Raw genomic sequence first — 25,882 nt, forward strand, 5'->3', positions numbered from 1 at the left:
CAGGTGTCAGACTGGATCTGGAGAAATTTTTTCCTAGCAGTACCCCTGCGTTTCAGAGGTGGAGCCAGTCGACTCAGCGTCAGACGTTATCGTGGTCGCCGCGATGAAGCCGCAGTGTCTGATTAGACGCCGCCCCTGCGCGCTGACGTCAGAAGCGCAGAGCCATGCAAGACACTGACCACTGGTGCACAAAACTAGGGCCCTGAAAGGGAGTCCCTAACCCTAGAAGTCAGTTCACAGAAAGGGGAGGATGGGCGGTAAGGAATCTATAACTAATATAGGTCTCTTACAGATACATCGTTACCAAAGATAAGTAACTTGTGCATCTGAAAGAAACACATTAGCGATAGATTCCTTACCTTAGAATAGATACCTCAGCAATACCAACCCAGGTGGTGGGTCTGCAAACCAAAATCACACCAGGAAATCCCGGAGAACAGAACGGCCAAAGAAGCCGTCTCTATGGACTTGGCTGTCCAGGCAATAATGCTAAGTAAAAGTGTGCAATGAGGCCCACGTAGCTGCCCAACAGATGTCTTGCAGGGGGACACCACGTCCCAATGCTGTAGTGGCTGCCGTCGCCCTGGTGGAATGGGCGCACAGCCCCACCGGAAGCTCCTTTTAACCAGAAAATAATAGGATTTAATTCACAAGACGACCCATCTGAAGATACTACGCTTGTGTACGGCTCAACATTTTTTGGCGCCCACGTAGCAAACAAAGAGCTGGTCATCCACCCGAACTGTTGTGTGCGATTCGGGTAAAATGAGAGCGCACGTTTTGGGTCCAGACGGTGGAGCATCTCTTCCTCTCTGGAAGGAGGCGGAAAGAAGGTGGGAAAAGTGATGGTCTGCCCAATGTGAAAGGCTGTGACAACCCTTGGCAAAAAGGATGGCCGTGTCCTGAGCACAACCTTTTCCGGATGGAACGACAGAAAAGGAGGCTTGCAAGAAAGAGCCTGGAGCTCACTCACTCTCCTAGCAGAGGTGATGGCAACCAGGAAAGCAGTCTTCAATGTTAAGAGGCGAAGAGGATTGTTGTGAAGAGGCTCAAAGGGAGCGCACATCAAATATGTGAGAACCAGGTTCAAGTCCCACTGTGGCATTACGAAGGGAACAGGAGGGAAAAATATGAATAATGCCTTTGAGGAATCTATTCACAACAGGGGACTTGAAAAGAGAGGGCTGATCAGGCAGCCTGAGAAAGGCCAAAATAGCAGAAAGATAGCTCTTGATAGTGCCCAGAGCAGGGCCCTGCTGTGCCAAAGAAAGAAGGAACAGTAGGACTTCAGAAAGAGGGGCAGAAAGGGGATCCACAGCCTTTGCTGTGCACCATGCCACAAACTTGTTCCACCTGCAGGCGTATACCAACTTAGTGGAGGGACGCCTGGTTGCCAGAATGACATCACAAACTTCAGGAGGCAAGTTGAAAGGAATCAACTGCGGCCGCTCAATCTCCACGCAAAGAGTTGGAGACTGGACAGGTTCGAGTGGAGAACCGTCCTCCGCTGCTGTGACGGAAGATCCTCCCGAAGAGGCAGTCGGATCGGAGGTCATACTGAGTAGCTCGGGATACCATACTCTTTGAGCCCAGTCTGGAGCCACAATAATGACTTGGGCCCGGTCGCGCCTGATCTTCTTCAGCACTCTGGGCAGAAGTGGTATAGGCGGAAAGGCGTACAACAGACCGCAACTCCACTTGCGACGAAAAGCGTCGCCTAGCGAGTGCTGTCTTGGAAATTCCAACGTGCAGAACTGCTGACATTGCGCGTTCTCTTCGGTGGCGAACAGATCTAACCAAGGTTCTCCCCACTGTTGAAAGAGACCTTGCGTCACCTCCGAGTGAAGGCGCCATTCATGATCCATCATGCACCTGTGGGTGAGTTTGTCCGCCCTGGCATTCAGTGAACCTGCCAAGTGTTGAACCACCAGGGAAATGCCCTGGTGTTCCAGCCATGTCCAGAGGCGCAGAGCCTCCTGACATAGGGTCCACGACCCCACCCTGCCTTCTTTGTTGCAGTACCACATGGCGGTGGTGTTGTCTGTGAACACCTGCACTACTCTCCCCTTGACATAGGGAATGAATGCCTTCAGTGCAAGTCGGATCGCCTGGAGCTCCAGAAGGTTGATATGAAGCCTGGACTCCGCGAGAGACCAGAGGCCTCTGATCTCTGCCTCTCCCAAGTGGCCGCCCCATCCCAGGAGGGATGCATCCGTCACCACTGTGTGCTCCAGTTGGGGAAGAGAGAGGGATCTGCCATTGACCCAATGCCGGTTCATGAGCCACCACTGCAATTGTTGTGCAGTGCCCTCCGAGATCTGGATGTAATCGGACAGGTTTCCCTGATGCTGCCCCCACTGGAACTTCAGGTCCCACTGCAGAGCCCGCATATGCCATCTGGCATGATCGATGATCAGCAGGATGCAGGAGGCCATGAGGCCCAGCAGCCTCAGGGTCACCCTGACCGAAACCCGAGATAAGGGCTGAAAGATCGGAATCATCGCCCCAATCTCCTGGATTCGCTGTTCGGGAGGATAGACCCGAAACCGCGTCATGTCCAGAACCGCTCCGATAAAGAGGAGCTTCTGAGAGGGAATCAAGTGCGACTTCGGAACGTTGATAGAGAACCCCAGCAAATGCAGGTCGGCCGTAGTCTGGAGGTGGGAGACGACTGTCTGGGGCGAGCCCGCCTTCAACAGCCAGTCGTCGAGATAGGGGATGACTGAAACCCATGATCTGCACAGATGAGCTGCGACCACCGCCATGACTTTCGTGAACACCCGAGGGGTGCTGGAAAGGCCAAAAGGGAGCGCGGTGAACTGAAAGTGCTCGTGGCCTACCGTGAACCGCAGGCAACGCCGGTGAGCCGGCAGGACGGGAATATGGAAATAGGTGACCTGCAAGTCCATTGCTACCATCCAGTCTTGAGGGTCGAGGGCAGACAAGACCTGAGCAAGCGTCAACATCTTGAACTTCTCCTTCTGGAGGAAGCGATTGACGTTCCTGAGGTTCAAGATAGGATGCAGACCCTTGTCCTTCTTGGGATCCAGAAAGTAGTGGGAGTAACAACCACGACCAACTTCTGGCGTTGGAACACACTCAATGGCCCCCTTGGCCAAAAGGGCCACAACTTCTTGTTGAAGAAGTGCCAAGTGATCCCCCTACATGCGATGATCCTGAGGTGGTATGGCTGGATGGGTAGTCTCGAACGGGAAAGAGTAGCCCCTTCGGACTATTTGTAAAACCCACCTGTCCGAAGTGATGGTGCGCCAGTGGGGGAGGTGATGGTGAATCCTGCCGCCCACTGGCGTTTGATGGGCCTGAAAGACCGGACTAGGAAGGTTTGGAGGCAGTGCTGGGCAGGGTGGAGGTGGACTGACCCGCCCGCTGGCCCCCTGACCTACCTCGGCGAGTACCGCAGCCACGCTAAGACTGTTGCTGCGCAGGCCTGTGGCTCTGAAGCAAACGTGTCGGGGCACCCCTTCCGTGGCCACGAAAGGAGCAAAAAGCAGAAGGCGGAGGAAGGCGCGTGGCGGAATGGCCTAGGAACTAGGCCGTAGCCCGCGAGTCCTTAAAGCGCTCCAACTCACTATCTGCTTTGTTGCCGATAAGGCGAATGCCATCAAAGGGCATGTCCATCAGAGTGTTCTAGATACCCCCGAGAAACCAATAGTCCTCAGCCAGGCGTGGCGACAGAGCGTCACTGTTGTGGAAATCGCCCTGCCCAGCGAGTCGGCGGTGTGAAGTCCACATCGAATCGTGAACTTTGCTGCATCCCTCCCTTCAGCAATAGCTTGAGAGAGCACTGTCCAGGCCTCCTCGGACATTGAGGCAGCATTTGTGCCACCATATCCCACACAGAGTGGGAATAACGGCCCAAGAGGCATGCGATGTACACAGCCCGTAGCCCTGAACTGGCGGAACAATCTTCTTACCGAACTGCTCCAATCTCTCGGATTCCCTGTCCGGTAGTGCGGTAAGGAATGTGCTCTGGGATGCAGTCTTGGACAACTAAGTTCTCAGGGGTGCGGTGATGGGAAAGGAAAAGGGGGTCACACGGGGCCGGGCGATGGTGTCGGGCCATGTTCCTATCCACAGGAGCCCCTGTGTTGGGTTTGGACCAGGTGCCCAATAGAACGTCTGAAAGTGCATCATTAAAAGCCAGCAGTGGCTCCGCAGAGGTAGCCGCCGGCTAAAGCACTTCTGTCAGGAGGTTAGTCCTGACGGCCACTGTAGGGAGCTCAAGGTGGAGGGCCTCGGCTGCCCTAAGCAACACCACTGCGTAACTTGCACCCTACTCGTAGCCACGGTAGGAGGAGTTAGTGTGCCAAGGTCAGGAGTGGTATCAAGACCACTGGCATTCCCCAGCTCCTCTGCCCAGTCCGGGTCAAACTCACATTGTGCTGTGAGAGGGTCCTGAGACCCCTCTCAGTCCTCCCCTTCCTCCGAAGGCTGATGAACAGGCCGAAAATAAGGAGGCTGGACATAGAGATAGAAAGGTCCCATCGGTGTCGGAATCGGCATCGAGTGACGCCGTTCCGGCGCCGAGTCCACATCGGGCTGAAACAGGGGACGACATCGTCCGGTAGCACGGGTGACGTCGGAGGTGGTGCCGGTGGGGTCAGTGGAGGTGTCACAAGGTCAACCGGCGTCGACCGTGATACATGACGGGATCCAAGGGGTCCGTGCGGCACCGGGGCCAGAGCCGACAGCGATGCCAGAGCCGCTGACAGTAAAGGGCGAGGACTCCCAGTCGGGCCGCGGGGCCCGAAGGCGCACCAGCGGGGCTGGACAGCCCAAAGAGGCAAGCCACGGCTGACAGAAATTCCTGCAGCTGGGCCAGAGTTACCAACGGACCCGGGAAGGGCGGGTAGGCTGACGGCAACTGCCTAGACTCTGACGAAGTCGTGGGGGAGGCACCACCCGCACCCTCAGCCGTGTCGCGCAACGGGAAGTCGGAGAGAGATGGCGCTTCTTTGATTTCTTGTGATGCTTCGTCTTACCTGACCCCGAGTGCGCTAATTTCGATCCTGATGAACGATGGTGGTGGCTCCGCGACCGGTCCCTCGACCTCCCACGGGACCGGGACCTTGAACGACGCAGAGCCGACTGTCGGACTTCAAGCAAATTTCAGGACCGCTCCTGCAAAGTCTTCAGCGCCATGGCCCAGCAGTCGGAGCACGACTTGGGGTCGTGGTCGCACCCTAGGCAGTAAAGACACACATGGTGTGGGTCCATCACAGACATCATGCGATGACAGTCCCCGCAAGACTTGAAGCCGGGCATCGGTACTACACCAGGAGTCGATCGACTTGAAAAATAGAGAATAAAAGCCTCGAAAAACTCAGTCAAAAAATGACTGGGTGTACCGCTCTCTCCAGATCTGCGCTTGCTGGCGCGGAAAAAGAAATAACAGACATCAGCGCACAAGGACGGCATCTAAGTAGCTGCCGCAACATCATCTCGGCGACCACGACGCCAACGCCGGACGCGGAGCCGCACGACGCCACCATCTGACGCGCAGGGATACTGCTAACGAAAGTTTTCCGGATCCAGTCTGACGCCTGGGAGTAATTCTAAAGGTAAGGAATCTATCACTAACGTGTTTCTTTCAGATCAGAAACACAGGAGTTGAAATCGAGGATTCTTGTAGATTATTGTTCTTACTCTTGTTCTTCATAGGAATAATGATCCTTAAGCATCATACATGCAAGCAACCGTTCTGATTCAATCCTGGAAAGAATATTCCCCTTGAAGGCAAGTGGTCTGACCTTGGTCAACCTATTTGTCTTCTGTTTGTTTCCTGGCACTTCACATTCAGTTGTGAAGGACTATATACAGGCCCAAATATATCTTCATCTCCAGAGTCCTGAAACTCTAAGAGCTTTAGAGCAGGTAATATTGCATTTTTTCAGATATCCTCCTCAAGAAAGACTGGAATCCCTTTTTTGGAGATATGGATAGTCTCTTTTGTTGTCGATGTGATCTTCATCGATGGGATGTTGGGCAGCGACAACGAAGATGTGACTGCCCGATGCGTGCTGCTGTCAACGGTCTCGTCAACGAGGTCCTCGTCGCAGCCTTCGACGAGGCAGAGGAGGCGGTTGTCAATGTTCTCGTCATTGACGCCGCAGTGATATCTGGCGTCGAAGCTGATTGTACGGTTGACGCGTTTGGCAATGAAGCTGCCATCAACGGTGTTATCGTCGATGGATCTATAGACAGGCACATTTTTAGAGTCACTGGCAACTTGAAGGGTGTCACAAGAACTGAAGGAGGAGCAGATGAAGATCTTCAGAGGGAATGAGATTCTCTAAGAAGTTCCTGGTCACTCGACCTCCCAGTACATGGTTCCGTGGAATGGGATTTTGCCCTCTTTGGCAGAAGAGGAAGAGTCCTCATTTGTACGCCTTTTAGAGGATGTATGTCCTTTTTCGCCGCTGGCAGGATCAGGGCCTTCTTTAGAGTCTCCGCAGAAAAAGGTACAGCAGTACATTACATTCTTTTGACTTGTGTTGGGGGTCCAGGCTGTATAAGCACTTTTTGTGGGGATTTTCTGAGTAAAGCCTGGATTTCCCACAAGATGTGCAAGGCCCAAAAAGAGTTTTTCCTAGACTCAGACATGTACCAAATTCTGAGATGTAATCTATCACACTGTACCTCAGAAGTAGCTGGAAGTTCAAACGTCACCAAATAGCTGACAGGTCAAAAGGTCAACATTGACTCAGCAGCGCTTAGAGAGACTCCCTATCACAGGACGTGCGGTAAGAAATCTGAGGTATGGGGGCTCTGCAGGGGAGCACTGCTTCTGGGTCTCTGCTCTGATTGGCTGAAGTTTGGATGTTATAAAAGAAGTTCAATGTTAGCAATTTATATTATTTTCAATGGTTTTTTCTATGGCCTATCTATTAGGATTGCTTTTCTAATGCTGTTACCCCGGGGCTCCTACCAGGACTACGGGGAATATTCACCCATGTGAATCTACGAAAGATATAATACCGGGGAAATAAAAGTATTTTAAACATTGGAATTGTAAAAAGAAAAGTATATTGTATATGTTTTTGCAAAAAGTGCTCGAATAGCTTTCAAGTGGGTGGGTCAATTCAATGATTGTGACTAAATGAAAATACACTGGAGGAGAACTTGGCTTCCTGCTTCTTGAGGCTTTTCAATGCATGGGGTAAAAAAGTCACAAGGCGAGGAGCCCTGGTCAGCCCCAGATAAAACATGCAGATGTTGTGGGGGTATGAAAGGGAAATTTTGTGACATTGTCATGGGTGGCACCATAAGGCCATCTGAGATGACATTTGACCTAATCTGAGGAATTATGCATTGTTTAATATACTGAAGAACTCAGTCAACACCTAAGATGAGCTCTGGCCCACGTCAGTAAGACATGGAAAAATGTAGCTGATGACAGATCGTCAGGCAGTGCTATATAAAAGCCTGCATCATCATTTTCTGAATGAGTAGAGCCAGGACTGGAGTAATGTGGTGCCACCTGATGGCAATGAAGAGCTACAGCTTGAATAAAGTTTTACAGATTCATTCTAGTACCTGGAGATCTTCTAAGTTGAGGAATCTGCAGGAAGATGTATCCATCAGAAACGGCACCTCTAGAACCAGAGGTCACAATATGAAAGGCTGAAGATTTCAGTAAAACAGCACTCCTAGAATTAGAGGTTATAATATGCTATTGGGAGGATAGTAGGGGTCAACCTATACATTTTATTTGTTTTTTTCTTCAAATAAAGCTGTGAATACATGAAAAAGAATACCACCAAAAATGGTGGTGGCAAAAACAGCTCAATCTGCCCGAGTGCAAAGACCAAAACAGATCTGGGGTGGAAGGTGTTAAGTACATGGAATTGCTGATCAAGTCTCATAATTTATGTTCCCAATCTGTGTTTTACTTTTCAACATTTTATTAAGTACTGTGCAGAGAATGTAAAAAGCATACATCTGCAACAAGGCCACCTGACAGAGGGTTCACAACCCCACCCGCCTTGTTTATTGCAGTACCACATGACGGTGGTATTGCCCATGAACACCTGAACCAGCCTTACCTTGAGAGATTGTAAGAAGGCTTTGAGTTCCAGTCGGATCGCATGAAGCTCCAAAAGGTACATGTGGAGCCCCCTTCCGCCGGAGACCAGAGTCCTCTGATCTCCACCTCTCCGAGGTGGCCGCCCCACCCCAGAAGTGACACATGCGTCACCACGTAAGATCTGATTGGGCTGAACCAACCGCGGTTTGACAACCACCACTGCAGGTCTTTTGCAGTGCCCTCTGAGATCTGAACTAGGTCTGTGAGATTTCCCAGATGCTGCGCCCATTGAAACTTCAGATCCCACTGCAGAGCCCGCATGTGCCATCTGGCATGATCCACCAGCAGGATGCAGGAGGCAATGAAGCCCAGCTGTCTCAGAGTCACTGTCACAGAAATCCAGGATAGAGGCTGAAGGAAAATGCTATTTACCAGTAAGCATCTGTTATTGGCATGTAGAGCTGCAGATCCTCACACTTGTGTTAGATCTGTGTTGGACTTGGCCCTTTTTGCAGGGTCATCCCTGAACTTTTTGCCTTCCTCCTCTATTTTGTCTGACCTGTTTTTGGTGGTTTTATGACTCTGGGCACTTTACCACTGCTGATCAGTGCTAAAGTGCATGTGCTCTCCCTATTGTAAATTGATGTATGGATTAGTGATTCCATGATTGGCTTGTTTGGTTTACTTGTCAGACCCTAGTACAGTGCACTGAGTGTGCCCAGGGCTTGTAAATCCAAATGCTGCTGGTGGGCTTGCAGTACTGGTTGTGCCACCCACAGAAGCAGCCTTGTAAAATGTGTCTAAGGCATGCCATTGCAGAGCCTGTGTGCAGTCTGGTACTGCCATGTTGACTGGGCAAGTGCACCCACTTGCCAGTCCCTAAACCTTCCCTTTTCTTCATATCAGACACTCCTACGGTAGGCCCAAGGGCAGGGTGCATTGTAAGTATAAGGTAGGACAGGCCCTGATGTGTGTGGCATGTCCTAATAGTGAATTACAGCCATTTTCGTTTTTCACTATTGCAAGGCTACCTGTTCTCCATAGGTCAGAATGGGCAGTTAGATTATTACATTTTATAATCTTAACTGACTCAGGGAATATGGTAGAAATTCGAATTTGATATGCCTGAACTCAGAATGATAAAATACATCTTTTAGTGAAGTTGGTTTTAACATTCTGTGTTTGAAAATACCACTTTTAGAAAGTATGTATTTTCTTGTCTAACCATTCAAACCTGCCTCTGCTAGGCTGTGTATTCCCTGTCTGGAGTTTGAGTGACAGGGCTGGGGAATTCCAGGAGACAGGGTGAGGTGTCCCAGTGGTGAATAGAGAGATCTGCATCTAGATTGGTGGGAGAAGTTGCACCTGGGACTTGAATAGGGCTGTGTCTTCCCTCCACAATGCTGGCTCCACTTCCTGTGGTGCGTCTGATGTCTCTGCCCTGCACTCTGAAAGGAAAGGAGTCAGGTAAACAAAGTTCTCCAGGACTGACCAGAACCGGTTTGAACAAGGCAAAGGCCCCTCTGCCCTCAGAGGACAAAGGATTTTGGGGTATAAGTATTGGGACTCTGATCCCAAGAATTTAGATCACTTTGGGAAACAAATAGAAACTCTGCTGAGGAGAGGAACCAAGAAGAAACTGAGGAGAGACTATCCCTGAAACTGGGGGATTGGCCTGCAGGGGTTGCCTACTGTGTGTGTACTTTTGCTCAACTTGTGAAGGATCTCCAAGGGCTTGGAAAAGAGCTTGCCTCCTGCTGAAGTCTCAGGAACAACAGACTTCACTCCCCAGCTCCCCAGAGTTCTTTGGAAGTGCCTGCTGCTGTTGTTGTTGGGCCTTCTGAGGGACTGCGTGCCGCAAGGAGCTGGAAGCGCGACTCAAGAAGGAGAAGTGTGCTGCCGTCTGAGCTGTTGTCGTTGTATCGCGTAAGGTGTGTCGCTGCTGCAGCTGTCGCATCGAGCGGAAGCATCTTGCATCATCCAGAAAGTGTCTCGCAACGCCGAAGAAGCGTGTTGCCATCGTAGCTGACGCATTGTACCGCATCAAGGGAAGAGTCTTGCATCGAGGAAGAAGCGTGTCGCCATCGCAGCCATCGTAGTTGTCGCATTGCACCGCATCAAGAAAAGCGCCTCGCATCCACGGAGAAGCGTGCCGCCGTCGGAGCGGTTGTTGCATCGCGTAAAGGGGTGTCGCTGCTGCAGCATCGCATCGAGCGGAAGTGGCTCGCAATGTCAAACAAGAGTGCCGCTGCCAAGGCTGCTGTCGTCGCATCGCGTAAAGTGTGTCGCCGCTGCAGCATCGAATCGAGTCTTCTCGCAACATCGGAGAAGCATGCCGCATCTGGAAGATCTTCATGTCTTTATTTCTTTGCACCAAAATCTTCATCGCATCAACATCGTTGCAACACTTACGTTGCCCTGCGTGTCGCATCTAAAAGGTACATTGACTTAAAGTGTCACATTTAAGAACTAAAGAGAACTACACAAAATTCTACCATATAAAGTAACAGTATTGTTTATTTTGTCTTGTGGTAAATCTATATAAGGAATACTTATTTTTCATATAAAACCTGTGTGGTGTCCATCTGTAGTGTTGTCACTTGATTACTGTATGTTTTCACAAATGCTTTACACACTGCCTCTGAGATAAGCCTGTCTGCTCGTGCCAAGCTACCAAGGGGGTGAGCAGGGGTTATTTTAGGAGTATACCCCTTTACCCTAACTAGAGGCGAGGGTCCCTACTTGTCACAAGTGCATACCTGTGCCAACTAGAGACCCCCAAGTATAACAATCGCCATCTGGTGTTGGGCTCGGTTGCTTGCACATTGTTGTTGTCTTGGAAGAAGTCTTTGAAGTCACGAGATAGGTCCCTTGGACGAAAGTGCGCATGGGCATCGACTCCATACTTAGTTTTTCGCCATGATGGGAAATGATGGAGTTAGTAGAAAGAAAAAAATGTCCATGTGTGTATATCTAAATAAGATAGAACTGGAACAGATACAGGTTCCGGGGAGGTGGGTGGGCGAGTGAGGATCTGCAGCTCTACATGCCAAGAACAGATGCATACTGGCATATGAGCTGCAGATCACCCATTTGCATAGACTGTACAGCAGTATCTCCCCTAGCGGTGGTCACCTCTATCGGTTGCAGTAGTTTGAAAGAGAGTTTTAAGAACAGCTTGGCCCACAGAAGCTTGCTGCTTGGCTTGCACATCAACAGAATAGTGTTTACTGAAGGTGTGTGTTGTAGACCATGTTGCTGCCTTACAAATTTCTTCTAGGGGAATGTTCCCCAAGAATGCCATAGAGGCCCCTAGTTTGCGTGTGGAATGGGCCCTAGGGGGAATTGTCAATGTGCGTTTCGCTTTCTGGTAGCATATTTGGATACATTTGACGATCCACCGTGCAATCCCGGCTTTGGAGATGGGATTACCCTTATGCGGTGGGGAGAAAGCTACGAACAGTTGTTTTGTTTTGCAAAGGATTTGGTTCTGTGAATGTAATAAAGCAGGACTCTTTTTACATCTAGGGTGTGTAGAGCTCTCTCCGCTACGGAGTCTGGGTTTGGAAAAAACACTGGTAACTCTACCGATTGGTTAACCCCTTCGATGCGCATGACGGAGCGGTTCCGTCATGCGCATCGGTTTCGCTGTGCGGATGATGGAACCGCTCTGTTATGTAAAGGTTCAAATGAGGGTCCCATGAGCCTGGTAAGAATAATATTTAGATTCCACACTGGAGAGGGTGGTAACCCAGGAGGAATGACTCTTTTGAGGCCCTTCATGAAGGCCTTAATTGCAGGGACTCTAGAAAGTGAGAAGTGTTGTCTGTTTTGCAGATAAGCAGCAAGTGGCCCTAGATGTAAACGTATGGATGAGTATGCTAGATTACATCTTTGCAAGTGCAGCAGGTAGCAAATGATAGCCTGGATGGAGGCGTCCAGTGGATCAATATGGTTGTTGGTGCAGTAAATGGCAAATCTTTTCCATTTTGCAGCATAGCAAGCACTAGTAGTAGGGCGTCTGGCTTCTTTAATGATGTTCATACAGTCCGGTGGTAGGTTAAGGTAACGAACTCTAGGACTGCAGGAGCCAGATCACCCGATTCAGCTGACCTGGATCTGGATGTCTGATCTCTCCATGGTTCTGCGTTAGCAGGGATGGGGACAGGCATAGTTTTTGGTGCGGAACTAGTGAGAGTTCCAACAGTGTTGTGAACAACGGTTGGCGTGCCCATGTGGGAGCTACTAAGATTAGTCTGAGAGGCTGCTGTCGGAGCTGGTGTACCACTAGTGGAATCAGCGGGAGTGGCGGAAAAGCGTACGCAAATCTGCCTGACCAGTTCATACATATCGCATTGCCCTTGGACAATGGGTGTGGAAACCTGGCGGAAAAGGTTGGGCATTTTGCGTTTTCGTGTGTGGCAAACAGATCTATGTCTGGTGTTTTGTAGTGGGGGTGGCGCGAGTGTTGTTATTACCTCGGCCTCTTCCTTTATTGTTATTCCCTCTGTATCCGCCTCTAAAATATCCTCTATTGGGGGATGTTTGTGTAGTGGCTTTAAACGAAGATGAGGTGTCTGCGCCCATGTTTCTGCAGGCTCCTCTAGAAGGAGCGACGAAAGGAGCCACATGTTTGTGGAGACTGTGGCGCTCCCATGGACTTAGCAGTCTCCGTGTCTTTCTTCATCTTTTCAAGTGCATTGTCTACAGCCGGGCCAAAAAGTTGTTCTTGGTTGAACAGCTGGTTGAGGATGGTAGTCTGTACCTCCTGCTTAAAGCCTGAAATGCGCAGTCAGGCATGTCGTCTAAGGAGTACATTGGTATTGATGGATCTAGAGGCAGTGTCTGCCGCGTCAAGTGCGCATTTAATTGACATGTTTGAAATTAGCTTGCCCTCTTGGATGAGATCATTTGCTTGGGTTTTATATTGGTCAGGCAAATGTTGTTAAAGGGTTTCCAGTTGGTCATAGTGGGCCCTATCATATCTAGCCAGCAGCGCTTGCGTGTTGGCTATGCGCCAGTGATTGGCTGCCTGCGCAACTACCTTTTTGCCAGAAGCGTCTAGTAATTTGGATTCTCCAGCAGGCGGTGGCGCATCCCCAGAGGTTTGCGAGTTGGCGCGCTTTCTAGCGTTGGAAACTACTAGAGAATCCAAAGGCAGCTGTCCCTAAATGTAAGCAGGGTCTTTAGGGGCAGGTCTATATTTCTTATCGATACTAGGGATAAGAATCCTTGCACGTACGGGATCTTTGAACACTTCAGGGGCATGCTTAATGACTTCCTTGATCACTGGCAACAACATTTGCACTATCTTTTGGGACTGTTCGAATGTATACAGAAGGAAGTCCTCCTCTGCTGTGTCTGAGTGCATTGTGACGCCGTGATAAACTGCAGCCCTATTAAGCAGTTGTCCAAAACCAATATTATCGTCTGGGGGAGATGGTTTTGAGGGGCTTGGGAGGTCTGGTAGATCTGTTGGGACAGGGTACTCCCAATCATCTTATGGTGGGTCGTCTGGATCTGTGAACGGGTCATTTGGATCACCCCCCACCCCTTGGTCATCATCCTCATCACCTGGAGGTGGTGTATGTGGTGGAGAAGTTACAGTCACAGGTGGTGTAACAGATTATAAGGAAGTACAGGGGAAGAAGGAGGCATAGGTGATGTAGCAGAGTCCTTTTTCACAGGTACTGGAGTGGCAGGTGCTGTATTTAACTTCCTCTTCTTACATGGCACAGCTGTGACATATCCTGTTTTAGGATTAATATAAATCTTTTTCTGCCTAGGATCAACAGGATCCGGGTGAAAAAGTTCCTCTTCCTTAGGAACCGCTTTCGGTGTCGATGTTTTCGGTTCCGAGCGTGGCTGGTGTTGATTTTTATGGTCATTGGCCTTAGGAGGCGTGGTAGAGTCCTTAGGCTTGTCTTTTGGTTCCGAGGGTCTTGGTTTTGGAGCCGAAGCGGGATCTTTAGGCTTGGTAGCGTTCGAAGCCGGCTTATCCACGGACCTTGATTTTTTCGTGGCCGATTTGTCTTTGGAGGTGGAAGGCGTCGGAACCGATTTCGGAGCAGAGTGTTCCTTTGGCTTCAGTGCCAAAGGCGCCGGCGGGACGATTATGTGAGGTTTGCTCGGTCCCGAGCTACCGGAAGGCTTGTCTTTTTTCTTTGGAGCCGGGCCCGGAGGCGGGGCTTCTGAAATGTAAGTCTTGACCAGTGCCTTCGGTTTTGGTGGTGCGGTTGGGGTAGGGGCAGTAGTACTCACTCGACCAGGAGTGCTGGGGTCGTCTGAGTCGTCTGCCTCCGACACGATTTCGAGAGCTTCAGAATCTTCTTCTGGGACACCCGGGCCTTTGTCGAAGATGTCCTCCGGTTCCAGGGCTAATCTCTGCGCCATGATGTGACGTCGAGCCTTTCGATCTCGAATAGTCTTCTTCGATCGAAAGGATGCGCAGGATGGACAGCTGGACTCGTCGTGTTCAGGTGAAAGGCATAGGTTGCAGACCTTATGATGGTAACTGTGCGGGAATTTTGCTCCACACTGGGGGCATTTCTTGAATGGCGTCCTTTCCATGAGCCGTAGGCCTTGCGGCGTGGATAGGCCCAGGGGCCCGCGTCGACTACTGGAATCGAGCCGATGAAAGGCGCGTCGAAGATGAAGATGTTCGAAGTCAATCCGAAGAGTTTGTGGAAGTTTTGCGTGTCGAAAATGTTTGAAATGGAGATTTCGAACCGGAGCGCAAAAGTTGCATCCAAACCCAATGGCGGAAAAAAACAATCTAAGGATGGAGTCGATGCCCATGCGCACTATCGTCCAAGGGAGGAGTACCTATCTCGTGACTACAAAGACTTCTTCCAAGACAACAACGTGCAAGCATCCGAGCCCAACACCAGATGGCGATCTAATGCAAGTGTGTGATGTGCAGCTCATTTGCCTCGAACACATTGGTTTCAGAGCCTGAATATACTGGACTCACTGCTTGGGAGCATAAGCCTGAAACTGAACAGTGTCGAGAAAGGCTCTGATGAAGGGGAGCATCTTAGAGGGAGCCAGGTGTCACTTCGGCACTTTCATAGTGAACTCTAGTGAATGCAAGAGGCTTGCCATAGTCTGGAGGTTGTAGATGACTGCTTGGGGCTATCCCACCTTTAACAACCAGTCGTCAAGATGGGGGACGACTGGAACCCCTGATCTCTGTAGATGGGCTGCGACCACCGCCATCACCTTGATAAACACTCGATGGGTACTGGTAAGGCAAAAGAGAAGCACAGTAAACTGAGAGTGCTCGCGGCCCACCGTAAACCAAAGGTAGCGCAGATGGGAAGGCAGTATGGGGATATGGAAATAGGAGTCTTTCAAGTCCAACTCTAGCATACAGTCTCTCGGGTCCAGGGCAGACAGGATCTGAGCAAGAGTGACCATTTGGAACTTTTCTTTTCTGAAGAAGTAGTTGTGGCTCTGAGGTCAAGAATAGGACGAAGGCCTCTGTCCTTCTTTGGAAGAACCAGAAAATAGCAGGAATAGCAACCACAGCCTATTTCTGGCCAGGAAACCTCTCTATAGCTCCCTTGGACAACAGAGTTTTGACTTCCTTGCGAAGTAAGACAAGGTGATCTTCCGTCAGCCCATTGTAAGTTGGAGGTATGGAAGGAGTGGTAGTCTCGAAGGGGAGGGAGTAGCCCTTTCGGACTATTTGCAGAACCCACCTGTATGAGGTAATGTCCCACCAGTGTTGGAGGTGATGACGTATTCTGCCACCAATTGGACGGCCATGAACTGGTAGGGTCAGACTAGGAAGGTTTGCAGGGGGAGGGGTTTGTGGCCTGACCTGCCTTCTGGCCTCCAGACCCGCGGGTTGATGTGAACCGCACCCACGATCACGCAGCGACTCCTTAAAGCACAGTAACGCCACATCTGCTCTGTCTCCGAAGAGACGAGAGCCATCAAAGGTCATGTCCATAAGATTGGCTCAGACATCTCCCGAAAAAACAGACGTCCTCAGCCAGGCGTGGCGCCTAACGGCCACAGTCGAAGAAAACACTCTGCCCAGTGAGTCTGTCGTGTCTAGGCCACAGCGTATGGCAAACTTTGCTGCATCTCTCCAGTCTGCAACAGCTTGGGAGAGGACAGCCCGGGTCTTCTCAGGGTCTTGGGGCAGCAGTTGCGCAACCGTTTTTTATAGTGAATGGGAGTGACGGTCCAAGAGGCATGCAGTGTTTACTGACAGCAATGCAAGACTGGTGGAAGAAAAGCTCTTCTAACCAAAGCTGTCCATTCTTTTGGATTCCCTATCCGGAGGGGTGGAAGGGAGAACGCCACGGGAAGGGGAGGCTTCGACCACCAAGCTTTCGGGGTTTGGGTGGTTGGAGAGGAAAGCTAGGACACCCGCCAGGGAGATGGTGGCAGGTGATAGTTCTGTTTACAGGATCCCCTGTTCTGGGCCCAGAAGAATGTATGTTAAGGCCTCATTAAAAGGCAGCAAGGGTTCCAAGGTGGAGATACCAGGCTGCAGGACCTGCGTCAAGAAATTGGTCTTGACTGCCACAGTAGGAAGCTGCAGGTCCAAGAACTCTACAGCCCTACATACCACCATTGCAAATTAAGCCCCCTCCTCCGTAGCCAGATTAGGGGGAGACAGCATGCCAGACTCTGGGGATGTGTCCAAGCCACTGATATCACCCACATCCTCGCACCAATCCATTTCCTTGTTAGAAAGCTGGATTTCTAAGGGATCTTGCTGCCCCTCTCAATCTTCATCCAACCCTAGCACTTCAGATTAAGGCACAGGGTACGACGTGGGGCCAAACAGCCCCGTACGCACCAGTTTCGGAGTCGGTGGATGCCCAACCTGCTCAGTGTCGTCTGGAATAAGGATGGGCGAAGAGCCGCAGGTGGGTGCAATCGAGGGTCTCCGCATCGGATGTGGCATCAGGAAAGTTGAGTGGGAACGACTCGGAACCCAGTGGAACTTCTACTTCTTCTGAGCTTGCGAGGTCCAAGGGACTACCAGCAGGGTCTGGCCGCCCAAAGATGGCGCACATGGCATCATAAAAAGACCCCAACTGGGCGGGGGTAGCTCCCGGCCCTGGAAAGGGAGTGAGACGCGGAGCCGGCCCAGGTGCCAGCTCCGCAGAGCGGGCACACGAATGCCGAGACTCTTCCATCTCGTCAGGCGACGGACGTGGCGAAGTCAAAGCATGCTTTGACTTCTTATGCTTTTTATGATGCTTCTTACCTGACCTCAACAACTGAGTGAGAGGAGGAAGACTTGGATCCCCCGGAGCAGTGCTCGGACCTTACGTTCGACCGAGAGCAGGAATGAGATCTCCAAAGCACCGGACGCCGGCCTGCAATCGGCTTCAGGGACCGCTCACTCAAAGCTTTCAGCGCCATGGCCTGGCAGTAGGAGCACAACTTCAGGTCGTGGTTGCGCTCCAGGCACCAAAGACACACCCGATGGGGACCCGTTACCGACATGTCACGGTGACAGGCACCACACGGTTTGAACCCAAGGTCTTCTAACTAGACATACCTACACACAAAAAACGTTGACAAAAAGTCGTAAAAGTCTGTCAAGAAGTGACAGGGGCTAGCTCTCTTCAACTGATCTGCGCTGGCTGTCGCGGAATGAAAATAATTTATATCAGCGTGCTGAGGTGGTGCCTATATAGATGATGCAGACATCACAGCGACAAACCTGACGCTTACGACGTCACGTGGAGTCGACTGACACCACCTATCCGCGCGCAGGGGTACTGCTATCAAAATCTTCCATATCCAGGTAAGGCATCTGCAGCTAGATGTCTCTATCACATAATAATTACTATGAGTTTTTAGTTAAATTTGGCAACTACGTCTGGTAAATTGGAGTGTATTATTAACCTAGGAGTATGAACTTTGGTCACACGGTTGGAAGTTAGCACAGCTGAGGGGTTATCGTGTAACGGTGTAATCGCCAATGGGGTGACCAAGTCTTTCCACACTAAAAATGACAGTTTCGTGTTTTTACTGTAAGAACATGTAAAATACATATACTTCCCGTCAAATAGTCTGCACCCTGCCTTAAGGCTTAGTCGGCCAGCCATATGGGTGACATACACATATTGCAGGGGCAGGTTTGGCTTTGCCATTGATTTAAATGGCAAAGTTGGGCTAGTAGTCCAAAACGTATATTTCAGTCTGAAACGGCGGAATAGGAGATAGTTTTCTCATGGGTCACATTTAGGGTGGCACAACTAGTGCTGCAATCCCTGGTGTGACACTAATGTACATGCCCTGGGTATCATAATCTAGGGGCTAACAAATAAGTGAATTTATGTAAATCTAGAATAAGCTACTTTACAGATACATTTTAGGGTCAAGGCACAGGCACTGAAGTCGGATTAGCAGTCCTCAATGCACTCTCAGTTGAAAAACCAACAGCATCAGTCCAAAAACTTGAGGGTGACCATACAAAAGTGGGAATTTCCTTACACTGTGTCTCTCACCTTTGCTGACATTACTTTGAACACAGAAGGTGAAGAGCAGACCGAAGTCTTCACATCAGGCTACACTGGGACAGGTTCATATAGCTGGTATGTATGGAAGGATACTGGAATGTGTGCCACTTAGCCTCCAGTGCAATACGTACAACAATAGTTCTTATGTATCTTAAACAACTGATGGAGGCTATAAAATAGTCCTCACATAAATGAACCAATCACTTTAAGAAATGAACCCGCTTATAATAGTTGTAATCTCCATAGGAATAATCTATATTGTTTATAATAGTTAACAACACTTTGTACACAATATGACTCAAACAAGGTGTTCCATATTTTAGTGACACTATGAGCAGTGCCCATACAATGTGAGAGATTGTAAAAAGCACAATTAAAAATAGTAAATCACACTACGTATGGCCTGGCTACAAAAGTATACAGGTATACTTCAGCTGGGCAAATTTAACAAACACCTTTTTAGTCCCACTCCAGTCACATTGTTCAGGCAAATTATTGGAGACTGTTGACGTTTCGACTGGGGTGTATATATGACATTATTCTGCATTCTGTCCATCAATTGTTCTTTTTGCATGATGTTTCGACCAGAACATCTAACCGGGGCTTCTTCAAGGCAGAAATAGGAAATACCCTTGTAACTGAGAGTGTAAGCTTGATAAATAAAGTTGTTAAGAAAGCTCTAAAAGGTTGCCTCTACACAGTATGCAGAGCGATGTTAAGACAACTTCTATTCTTTATTCTACTTCACATCCATGCCAGTTGATCACGTTGTGAGTACCTGCGCTTGCAATTATTCACAAAGCTCCAATCCTGGAAGAGAACAAGTTAGATGTATGGAATCCAACACATAGATGTATGGTTGAAGCGTCAACAATATACAATAATTTGGTTACAATTTATTTTGTATATACTAGACTAAGGTTTTAGTTTTAAAACAAATATTTAAAATGTATGCTTTGTGTTCGTGTTGAGTGTATTGTTACTTAACGAAAGGGGTTTGACTGGGTTTCCCTGTGGCAACTCATGTGATCGATCTTTACCTAGAACACACCTTGCTTAGATACTGCGCCGTGAGTTGTGTAAAGGTTGAAGTACAACTGGATTTCTGATTTGGGTTGGCAGGGAGTCTAGAAAACTGATCTCTGCGTTTGTAGAAAAATCTAGAAAATGTACCAGCACTCCAGGCCAGTGCAGCTATTTTGTGGTTCTGATGCACACAGGAGCATTGTTAAATTTCAGCATGTTGTTCATGGTGGATTCCCTGCTCCCTACCTCCTCCGTTGAATGGCGCTGTGCAAGTTGGCTCCCCCACACCTCCTAAGAGGGGCTTGGGAGATTGGCTAGGAGAGGAAAGAGGAGTAATCTCGACTGTATGTCCCACTTGGGATCTGCTGTTGCCTTAACCATGCCCAGTCAAGCGCAGTTGCCTGATCTCAGATTCTAGTGCACAGAAGCCACCATGTCTGACGTCACACTGATGTTGCTCGTTTGTTCGATTTTCGTGTCTGCAATGTTCTCATTAAGCCACTCCACCCCTGATGCTCTGCAGCACTCCGCTCGTTGGCTACACTTATCTGGACGCTTTAGAAGGGTGGGGAACGATGTGAACAGACCCCAGGTATTATGGAGCTCTGTTGCAAGCTGCACACCCTGCACCCATATACCCGAAAGTCACTGGGCACATATTTTAGCCAAGAGAAAGCACCACAAATTATATTACCATAGGACGTGCACTAAGTATATGAACCTAAAATATATGTTTGGGTTTGCGAGTGAATGAGCATGATGTGTTGTGTGGAACCTCCTTTGTTAATTTTTACCTATTCTCACTCTCAGACATCTGGAACTGATTGTAGAGTGTGTTTGTACTTCTGCGGCCTGCTTGCTTTCCGCTCGCTGGTGTTGAGCTGGCACTGCTGTCACTGTCCAGGCTCAGGTTTAGTGTAGAGCCCATACCAGTTTCTTGAAGGTAAACGCCAAGAGACCGACGATGGTGAGACATGTTGGATGACATCAACAGGGTTTTTGACACCTACCAAGAAAATGGAAAGAACATTGGACACCAAAATACAAAGGTGGGCATAGAAGCTGCAGTAAAACTGGGGGAAGAGGAGGAAAAGTGAGTTGCAGAAAAAGGGAGGGAAGCGGAAGAGAAGCAAGACTGTGACATGATGTATTGTACAAAATTAAGACTCAATAACCCAAGAATACAGAGACAGGTACATTAAAAGGTATTGAAAGGAGACTGGCCAACAGAAATATTGGAGTGAGGTATAATTCTTTCTGCATTTGCTTTGAGAGTGATCACTTGAGCCCTAATAAAAGGCATAGATCTGCACAGAATGTGATAATAAATGTCTCTCAATGAGGATGGAAAATGAAACTTAACAGTTTGTCTCTTGTCATGCTGCAGATCAGAAGCTTTGAACTATGCTGCCATCTAGTGTTAGATTTGGAATACATAAAATAGTTTTTGGCAGCGATGGTTCTTTATCACTGCACTGGTCTAAATCATTTCAGAGTTTTTACATTTGGTGCTTAACCTATTAAGGCTCAAATACCCCTAACTCCTTATTAGAATAGAAAACACAAAGTATAAAACATAAAGGAAGCACTCCTAATAGAGTAAATTCAATCTGAATTTCAACTGTCTGTGGTGTTTCAATTGATGTATAAGTTATGAGGTACACCTTTATCAGTACTGTACTAGGATATTAATATGATGAGAGTTATCTTCTAGATGTATGTATAGTGGTAACAAATGGGCAATCAACTTCACCGGCCTTTACATTTGATTGAGTGTAATTCGATTTCTGACAAATTCAGTATACGGATGTCAACAATAGTATTGAGATATGGAAGAGATAAGAAGATCAGGGCACTCGAAAAGACTGCACCAATCAAGAAAATGTGATACAGTATTATAAATAAACAAAGATGTGGTGCAAAAAGCCAGGGACGTGACCTTCATGCGCCCCTAATATTTGGTATCACCCAAAAAATGCGCAAGACAGAAGTGGCTCAGCACACAACTTAAATACAGATATAGCGGACAAAATTATTTGTCACAATCAATAAACAAATAGATGTGTAATGTATCCCCAAAGATTCACGATAAACTTTGAAGTCTTGAAGATGAGTTTCTCTTTATTTGGTAGTTCAGATTTTTCATTTAAAATTACAGCATACAATTCATAGCCAGTTCATAGCCGACGCGTTTCGTCCCAACGGGACTTCTTCAAGGCTCGCGAACAGTAATTTTAATAAAATCCACACAAGTTAAAGTTTTCCATTTTCTCTTTTTCTGTAATTATGTGGTCAGATGTCTAAAATCTCAATATTGGCCTAGACCCAGTGTGAGTATGATGTAAAAGTGTAGGAAGGAAAGGTACGATGGCCTTGATCGTGCGATATGGTCAAAATCACCGGGTCCGTGCTCCGTATATGCCAAAAGGTCGAGGCTGAACTACCAAATAAAGAGAAACTCATCTTCAAGACTTCAAAGTTTATCGTGAATCTTTGGGGATACATTACACATCTATTTGTTTATTGATTGTGACGAATAATAGTATTGAGATACTAGACGATGTTTATCGCTTACCTGATTGATATGATATGGATTCAGTAAGAGCTGACAGTGTTCTATGGGTTTTTCTTTCTTCAATTCCATGTACAATAGTGTGGAAAATATTGTTTGTCAAACAATTTATTAGGGTCATGCGGAATTTGTGCTATGCATGACCCGTATTGCAGCCATTTTTGTGGTGGAGTTAAGGTATAATGCAAAATGATAAGGAAAGGTAGATGTATTTCAACTGCCAGGGTTATCTGAGGAAGGGAACCCGAGATTATAACGCATTGATGCATGTAACCTGAATGGTTGCTTTGGTGCTGCCCCACTGTGTGATAGCTTCCGCCCTTTGTTACTTCCCTAATTTCTTTTGCACAGTGTCCTCACACTTTTCCCCAAAGAGGAATGGTATAGTTTACAAAGGTACTAGGGTATGGGATAACAGAAGGGATGTTGATATAGAATGTTACACTGAAGGTATGGAAATGTTGAAATCGGCAGCTGCCATCAGATTATAAAACTGATATGGTGCAGTATCTGATTGTCCTATTGATTGTGGCAACTAGAACCTAAAATACAGGGCTTAATGCGCACTTGCGCTGGACTCGTGCCCACAGGGGCCTCGTATGGGAAAGCATACAGTATTTTCTCTGCTCAGTAAATAAAGAGATTTTTCGTATGATGATAAAATGGTGAAATATTCACAGGTGGAAATGTATTATTTTGATGTGCCCATTTTTATAATTAATTCTGGAGCAGTGGGCTTAAAGCACACTTGTATGATACTCGATGCACACAGAGACCTTGTATGGAAAGTATACGGTATTCTTTGTAGTCAATAAAGCGATTTTGTCTTAGTGATGATTAAATGGTTAAATACTCACAGGTGAAAATGTATTATTTGATGTATCCATTTTTATAATTAATTCTACATATTATATTGTACATTACATTTTGATATATGACTATTGGTTTGAGACTATTTGCACACTTGTGTGGAAATGGTTATGGTAACAGATACTTCTGCATAGGAAAGAAGAATACAAAATATCTTAACAGCCAGTTTGATCATTTGCAACTTTATTTATTCTTTTTCAATTTAAAAGCCTGCCGCCAAACAGCACTTTGTGGGGGACTCCAAGACCGAGAGAGCCCAGCTGCACGCGCCTGGAGGCGCCGACATCACTGCTGTGAGCCCAGGGAGGCCTATTAAACGACTTGCGACACCCGCATCGCGGGACACGTGCGGTCGTGGGCCGGGTGAAGCCCGGGCCAAGGGCGGGCCCGTCATCGCCAGGAAGAGGCAGGGCAGGGCTTCCTCCCTTGGCTCTTCTACTCTCGAGGATTCAGTGGAACCTTTCCGCACTTGTGGACGCTAGTTGTTCCAAAAACTGTGAGTTTTACATGCATACACATTGCATAGGTAGTATATTGTATATTTACTCACGGAAAATCTAGATATATTGGCCAATCAAAAATGTATTTCAACATCCGATTACTTGGTTCTCTGTCTCAATGGGTAAAAGGAAACTAACTGCGAGTGCCAACAAGGAGGGTAGGTCACCAGAGGGGGGGGCGTACAAAAATTAGGAAAGCCAAAATTACGTGAAAATCGGCAAGCCCAAAATTGTGTTTTAGATCGTATAGATGAACTATTGGTAGAATGTCAAGATATCTTAACTCCTCCCTCTAGGAACCCTGTTATTACATCTAAGTCAAGGGAACAGCATTCCACCATCAAACCAGACATAGAGCCTAGCCCTGTTATCAAAACAAAGCGAATTCCATCTATATTCACTAAGCGCCCCACACAAAGCACTGTCCCCAAGGTCTTTAAGCCTCTAGAGCATAACATCGATATACAGCGCGCAACTGAGGAGAATGGAAGAGGAAGAGGTGTGGCGCCGCGGCGAGGGTGACTGACTCCGGTATCTGGGGATCACGGTTCGATCCCTGGTGCCGGCAGCAGATTAGCCCAGCACCATGCGACTCTGAGCAATAGCTTGCTTAATCTTCCCGACGGCCCCCAGCGCCTAGAGACTCTTACGGGTGATTGTTCGCGCTTTACAAATGTGTATTATTATTATGGAAGGGAGACAGGATTTTTTCCCCCCCTGGCCACTCTTGAGTCAGATAATAACATCGATAACAGTAGGAATGACATGCACACAACTGTTAATATTCCACTATTTAACCGATTTTCGCTACTTCAAGACCAGACAGAATTAATGGCAGATCGACAGGAAGCAGTGTTGGGAGATAATCCACAGCTGTTATAGGTACAAATAGCCTGAATGAGGTCTCTGGCGAAAGGGGGAGATTTCCCGAGTACAGTATCCAACGGAAGAGAATCACACTTGTAAGCTCATTGCCGAGTTAAGGGATGAAATTAATTCGCTTAAAACACTAATTTTAGTGCTTTTGAACCAAGTGAAATGCTTGACAACAAGCGAACAACCAACTGTAAAACCCAGTGGTTTTCTCCCTAGCTCTTGAACGGTTCATGCCCCTGCTAAAGAAAATAATTCCTCTGTAGGGCTTATGAGATATCCAGTTCCCCTAATGTCCATTCAAACATGCCGCCCACTATCACATAGAAATATAAATCCTCCCAGACTAAAGCGGACGGTGAATAGAGATTATAGTACTCTAAGGCAGACTCAGGATCATGGTTCCACCAAGAGCTCTAGGAGTATTTTTTTGACTAATGTGCCCAAGGTTTTATTGGTAGGCAGACAAGAGGACCATCATTCATTACTCAATAAATCAATCCACTGGATTCGAAAAACAAGAGGGTGTAGATCTATTATTAGAGATGATATTCTCTGGGCTAAACGAATATCAAATGGTGCCTCCCCCACAGATTCTATCGAACTTCATTTAAGTGATGAAAATCTAGTCCACGGTTTAATTGCTCTAGAAGCAAGAACTTGCTCCCCAACAATCACAATCATCCAGATGAAATACAGTCCCTCTGATTTAGCACAGCCACATATAAATAGAAGAGCTAGTGTCTTGATGGGGTCCGATTCATCCCTAGCTCAGAATGACTGACTGCAAAAACTCTAGTCCTTATGACAAACATCGATCAGGTTCCGGAGATATTCCAACTAGAAGGCTCAAAAATTGCTTCTTTGGCCAAAACGCCGCTTCGTTGTTTTGAGCTTTTTGATCCATTGCATTCTAGTGTGGGAAATGAAATAATATCAAGGTTTGATCAGCAAACCATCTCCCGAGTCCCACAGACGTGCAGACCATTAGAGAGGTGCCACCATATTATTCCACGAGAATTAGAAGAAACAAATACAACACTACATATAATGACGTGGAATGTGGCTGGAATAAAATCCATGATGCTACTCCCCCACTGGATTGAATATATTTTACAATTTGATGTTTGTATTTTACAAGAAACCTGGGCCACTACACCGACTTACATCCCTGGGTATGTTACTTTATACCGATCGGTAGTTACCGACAGACCAGGAAGACCAGCGGGAGGGCTATTGATCTGGATTAGGATTGATTTGTTATGTACAATAAGAGATTAAAATTAATGATCCTAATATACTCGCAATTAGCTTCAGGGGTAGAAATGGTAGGATGGTGGACATTTTTAATGTTTACGCCCGCGGGCCCAAGGCAGACACATGCTCACCAACCCTTCATGCATTAGAAAACACCCTTGAAGAGAGGGAGATATCAACACCCCTGATAGTTGCAGGAGATTTCAATTGTACCTACGAACCATTATGCACAATAGATGTA

At 47.8% G+C, this 25,882-nt stretch overlaps 1 protein-coding gene across 8 annotated transcripts in view; it reads right to left on the minus strand.

Annotated features, from left to right (window-relative positions):
- Positions 1 to 25,882, minus strand: part of SBF1 (SET binding factor 1) — a 1,208,265-nt gene that overhangs the window by 96,013 nt on the left and 1,086,370 nt on the right. For all 8 annotated transcript variants that reach the window (XM_085653743.1, XM_085653740.1, XM_085653741.1 and 5 more), the window contains one exon: positions 20,364 to 20,575. In XM_085653743.1, coding sequence (XP_085509869.1) covers positions 20,364 to 20,575 — 212 coding nt within the window. The remainder of the gene's footprint in view (positions 1 to 20,363; positions 20,576 to 25,882) is intronic.

Source organism: Triturus cristatus, chromosome 4_1, assembly GCF_964204655.1.
Source record: "Triturus cristatus chromosome 4_1, aTriCri1.1, whole genome shotgun sequence".
In the NCBI taxonomy this organism is placed as follows: Eukaryota; Metazoa; Chordata; class Amphibia; order Caudata; family Salamandridae; genus Triturus; species Triturus cristatus.